At 35.6% G+C, this 6,296-nt stretch overlaps 1 protein-coding gene across 1 annotated transcript in view; it reads right to left on the bottom strand.

Moving 5' to 3' along the window:
* LOC104489788 (peptidyl-glycine alpha-amidating monooxygenase B-like) overlaps positions 1 to 5,046 on the bottom strand; it is a gene marked incomplete at its 5' end in the record, with an annotated part of 18,944 nt that extends 13,898 nt beyond the window's left edge. Inside the window, 1 exon segment of the mRNA XM_010131993.1 lies at positions 4,917 to 5,046. Coding sequence (XP_010130295.1) covers positions 4,917 to 5,046 — 130 coding nt within the window.
* Positions 5,047 to 6,296: the final 1,250 nt, after the last annotated feature.

Raw genomic sequence — 6,296 nt, 5'->3', positions numbered from 1 at the left:
CCGGGGGGGGGTCCCCCCCCCCCCGCCCGGGGCCCCCCTGCCACGGCCACTAACTGGCCGTTTGCCCGTGGTTTGACCCTCGCTGCACCAGATCCCTGAACCTTGTATATTTGTTAATATCTTCTTGTTGTTTATTGTTCATATAGTATTTTTCAGTCCTTGTTAAAATAGTTTTAGTTTCCAAAACTCAGCTGAGGCCTCGCCCACTTACTTTATCTTCTCCCTTTTCTCTTTCTCCTCAACCCTTTCCTCCTGGAACAGAGAAGGCGCTGATTGGAGAAATAGAATTTGTCCTGTTATTTGGCCCTGCCTCAGCCAAACTGGTGACAGAAGTGTATTTCTCCTACCCCCGCAACTCTACATTCAATTTTCAGGGTACATGGACTAAATTAATAAAGAACATTTAAACATGTCACTATTTCAGACATTAAGAACCAAGTTTAACTCTCCAGAAGACATTTACTAGGCATAAAATCATATTCTTAACAAAGAACAGAAAATAGTTGTCTGTCCTACAGGGAAGTTGGCTATTACTCTAAGCCACTGATATATACATTCAGCATTTAGAGCAGATAAATAGAATGTTAAGTATTTTGAACAAAATTCAAGTCTACATGTTAGAAAATGGTATTTGACCGTGGATGAAAATTGTGTGAATACAAGAATACAAGACATACTCCCGCCTCCAACCTTGTATTTTTAAATCCATTTGTTAATAGCCAGAGAACTGCAGTTATGATTGATGCAACATGGTAAACAAAAATATACTCTGTAGTCACAGAGAAGGCTATGAATAAAGCATTTAAAACTTCACATTGTACAGACCTAGCAGCCTCACCTCTTCACAACATTAAATATTTATATATAAAAAATTTTCAGGGTGGAAATCAATGACAGGATGTATGCAGATTTCTGCATAGGCTACAATTTAAAAATAATATTTAGATACTGCCATTATGTATGTTAACTATCTGTGACTAATTTCTGATAGAAATCAGTAAATATTTTTCATTATAAATGGTTATTAAGCACAAGGTGTTAGATACTAAAACTCTCAAGTGAGCGTTCCTAAACACTCTGCCATGATGCTATAGGGAGACATAGGGTAAATGGTACTGGCACACAATGGTCTACAGCTTGTTTGACCATGGGGCAGCAGGTAGCATTTTATTTTTGTACCATTACTGACAGTAATCTTCTGTGGCAAGTTCTGTTGGTTTTAAACAGCTTTTTTTGAAAAGCAGTCATAAGGACTTGCTTTAGATACGGATGACCACAACTGCACAGACTGAACTAATGTTACTATTAATCAGCACACCTAATCACAGAAAAGAACTTCAGTGACAGTAGGTATTGTACAAAAAAACTCACAGAAAACAAGACTGTATCTCTGCAGAACTGACTGCCTAGACAAGGAAAAGATAGTATTTTAGGTCTTAGTAACAGTGCTGTCCAGACTTCTAAGTATTCCCTGCTAACAACTACCCATCTCTTCTGGGAATTGAGTGCTTTCAGTGTAAATAAGAGATTGTATGGTATTTTATGCAAAGGAAGCCTAGTAAACTTCGAAATGAGTTCATAGGAGTGACCTTCCATGCATCTTGTCCCTGTCAAATTTCCCTTTCTAGGAGGAAGACTGGCATGTTACAGAATCCCTCCTCAGCATTTAAGACCAATTTCCCAGGTAGTCAATATTCCTTTGCTTCAACTGATAAAGACATAAACGATGTTGACTACCGCTAGCTTAAAAGAAGCAAGACCAAAACAAACATAATAACTGAACACCTTACTATATATATATATATGTCATATTACTCTGCAGCATGACTCTCTAATAGGTTCTGCAGTTCGACAGCAAAGGACAACTAGAATACATTGCATATGTCACTACTTTAAATTTCAAAACACAATGTAATTCTACAGCTATTTTTCTACTTTTCTGCTGGCCACTTTACACTAATATAAACAATTAGATGCTAAATGTAACGTCCTTCTGATGGGCTACGTATAAAATACAGACAAACCACCTTACCTCCTAACCCCTGAAGGCACAACCCTGAGTGCTATTCTTGATCAACACCCATCACCATTGTGATACTGTGCTCAGCCTAAATTAACCTGCCTAGCTTGTTAAGAATGCATAAGAAGAACACAGTTTATATTCTTTAATATATAATTTATACATTGCATGAATAATACCAATTTTTCATCACAAAATGCAAAATAACTTCCACTGATTCAATGCTTAACCATCTGAATAGTTCTAATTTCTTTCATTCTGAACAGCGCATACTGCATACAGCAAAAACTGTTCTGAAACAATGGAGACAATGTGGCAGAAGAAACAGAGTAATTTAAAAATATATTTTTTTAAAAAAATCATGTACAGAAGGAATGCTACAGCCACTGAAAAGCTGCCACTGTATTATAGTGCTTGTAAATGCATAACTGCTCTTGCATTCTAAATCACACTGGAGTTGCCCTATAAAACAGCATAGAGCATTCATCCAGCTATCTTTACGTCAAGAAGGATTCAGTTTTTATGGCATGTTTTAATAATGCATTGGAAATATTTGTGCATTGACTAACAGCATATATAATTTTTGTTTAATTTGTTTCTGTACTATGCTGGTGAAAAATTGAAATAGAGAAAATAAATTCTGGACTTTCAGGCTTGATCACATGTATGAGTTCGTAAAGAGATTACACTCAGTTACTGTGTGTTTGCAGCTAACGATAAAACATTAACTTAGAGGTCTGGTAAGTTCATATCCCTACCCCACACAATAGTCATAATAAATAAAGCCTTTGAAATACTCATTTTTTATTCCTTTCTGTTGAAAAATGAGAACGCGTATACCCCTTCCGTTTCAGCACATCCCATGAAAGGGTTCCCAGACAATTTCATATGCTCATGATATAGCCAAAGATAAAAAGAGCAGGCTGACTGGCTGAGCACATGTCTGTGTGCCTCTTCTCTGTGCCACAAGATACGGAACAACAACTCAGCCACAGGATTGTTTTAAAGTCACAATACTCTATATAAATAGGCCTACAAAAGATTTAGCCTATCTGATTTAGGTGTTCATACCAGCACTCGCTTTCCTATATATCGATTAACCATGCTCCACAAGAAGAAGAAAAAAACCCAAACTTGTGAACATAGACCCTCTGAAATTAATTAGTATTTCATGTGTATTTATCTTTTCAGAAGGCCCATAACCTGCTTCAGTTAACAGCAGCTCATCATACATATTGGTTACCTATGTGGGACGGAAAGCTTCTGCTCCTATTTACAGTGCCAGGTAGTTCCACTTTGTTCCAACTTCAATACCCACATGATGGCAAATATGGCAAGCTCCTACACAGAACTGATCTACAGATTAACACTGTTGAATCTAAATGTAAGACAAAGCAATTTTCTGGGAAGTCTGATATCACAGGCTAAAAATACTTAGAATATGAACAATGGCTGTCAAGGACAGGGCTGAGTAAGGTGAACCTGTAGTGTTACCCAGTGTGACTGGCAGGTACATGGATTTTCAGACTCCAGACTACAGCTTTGATATTCCTCTGCACCCACACCATAAGAAAGTTCAATCTGTCTCTGGACGTGGTTGATTAATTACGCCCACTTGCTATTTTAGGGAACATTCCTGGTTTTTTGTTTTGTTTAAAATATGTAGGCACTCCAAATACTGCTTGGTCTCAAACTCCAGTTTTGTACTTTAGGTTGTGGGTATACCTTAGTTGCCAGACACTCATAAATACACATTTCACAAGTGAGAAATCAATACAACTGCCAGCCTATTTTCAAATATTTTTTCAGTTCTTTCTTCAATGACACAAAGAACAGCACTTATGTTCATGCATAAGAAAAAAACAATATCAGTTTTTACTTGAAGCTTGAGTAATGCAAGTTGCACCATGAGTCATCCCTGCAAATTTTATAGTCTATATTTATATACACTTAGGCTGGACAGATGACTGATATAATGCATGAGACAAATTACTGCCTTATCTGCTGCTTTATGTTATTTAGCTAAAAACCTGGAGATCTTACTTTCTTTTGTAAAACAGTATTCAAAGCATAATTTATTATAAGGTTGAGAAAGCTGCCCTCTGTACTTTTCAAAAACTATGTTATCACAAAATAAATTAAGCTGAAGAAAACCCCTACTGTTTAGACTTATATACATGAAGAACAGAGGCTCAGAAAGAAGATAAAAAGCACATTTAAAAGGGTACTATGTAATAGGATAATATTATTTCCTCCTAGAGTTCTATTAAAATTTTACAGAATTTTTTTCCACCATATCTAAACAGTTATACATACTATTTTAAAGCTCAAAGACATAATACAAATAAGGACGCTATACTTTATTTGGAATGTTACATTCTTAAAATAATATACCTCTGCATATATTGCTTTACAAACACTAGAAACATGGCCATTCTAAAGTTTGGACTTCTTTTTTGTTTTTGAGTGACACTAAATGTAGAAAACTTTATCAAATGAGTAGAACAAAGCCTGTTTTGAGAGAGTGCCTGTAACAATCCAATTTTGTTCAGTGGTGCTAATATTAGTATATCATACTGAAGCATCATTCTCCCCGGCTAATTAGTCTGCTAAAAAACACAGAGAAGCAGGGAAAATTAATAATAATACTAATATGGTCATATGGTTTAAGGACCTACTGTACTATGTTCTTTTGAGAACTGACACTGTCTAAAGACTCTGTAACCATATCATCTTGAACTGTCAGCACCACTCCTATTCCAAGCCTCCCAAAGGCACTTTCAGCCAAAGAACTGAATTTTAAGTAACTGTAATCTGTCTTATCTTTTCTTGCAAAGATACATAAATAGCACAGACCAATTTGACCTTCTAACATGCCATTTGCCAGAGTACTTACTTTTCATCCCAAACATGATCACCTCTGTGGAAGATAACTAGGTTATTTTCAGGGTCCAGAGCCAACCCAGAAACTTGGCCTAGTTTGAGGTCTAATCCAGGCCAATCCAAAGACTCTTCTAAGTGGAAATCTGACCAAAGAAATAAATAAACAAAAGACAGACATTCATGTAGCTTATTTATAAAAAAAAAAATATGGTTAACTGGCATTTGGTACAGACTGTTGGGAATTATACGGATATTCTCTTACATGCAGTATTTCCACTAATGCATTGCAATTTAATTCCAAACATAGTTTTATTATAATAAAGCATGCACAAGCACTGGTGTATTGCTACGCGTAGGATGACAGAAACTTCAAAACTGCTTTTGACTCCATTATTTTCTCCATCTTACAAAGATACAGGTACACAGCCTCCACAAGTTTTAGAAGCTCTATGAACAGTAATCTTTCAATGTAGAAATGTACACTACTGTCCAAAATCAGTAGGCAAATTTAAATATCAACCTACCAGTTTTTTATTTAAAAATGTGTAACAAAGACTATGAATGACTAAACCAGCTACATATGACTAAACCAACTACGTATGACTCATGACTGCATTTTTTTTTAAAAAGTCTTAAGACTAAGAAAAAAATACAAGGAAGTAAGAAAAACAGCAACAAGAAGCAAATAAAACAGTAACTCTGTGAAGTTTGCCTATGACATTTCTTACACCCAACATATACATTAGTTCTCGCTAATATTCATATCCTAATCCGAATATTATAGGCATGGATAGGAAATAGATGTCTAAATCTGATGAGGGATGAAGGGTAGAGTATTTGTCATTGTTTATGCCATAACACTGTTTTTAAGAGTAAATACTGGATTATTTTACAGTAACACAAATCTGATTTTCACACTAAATCAACAACACATGATTTAGCAAGTGAACCATTACTAAGAAATTCGATACTCCTTACGTTAGTTTTAAATCATAAAACTCTCCAATTAAGGAATACAAATTCAGTTTCAACTTGAAGATTAAAAATGTATATGTTTACTTCAATCTCTGTTTTACGTAAAAATAGACTTATACCAATGGAAGGCATGAAGAGTCCAAAATGTGAAAAAGTTGCAGAGTGTTGGCTACAAGAACTAATCTGTCGCAGATAGACAACTTAAATGCGATTTGGAAGAGGTTGGTCTGGGTTGCTTCGGAAGTATTAAGAGACAACTGAGCAGTATTTCCAAAATTAAGAAATGTAAAGGCATGACAAATGTAATTAATTCTGATAAAAAAAAAAATACAACCCAGGAAAAAACCCAACAACAGAAAGAAAAACCCAACCCTAATCCTAAAATGCCTTATACACGTTAGGGAATCCACCACTCCTT

The sequence above is a fragment of the Buceros rhinoceros genome, unplaced genomic scaffold (genome assembly GCF_000710305.1).
Source record: "Buceros rhinoceros silvestris isolate BGI_N320 unplaced genomic scaffold, ASM71030v1 scaffold6190, whole genome shotgun sequence".
Lineage (NCBI taxonomy): Eukaryota > Metazoa > Chordata > Aves > Bucerotiformes > Bucerotidae > Buceros > Buceros rhinoceros.
Note: the sequence above shows the minus strand (reverse complement) of the source record. Positions and strands in the feature narration are given on the sequence as shown.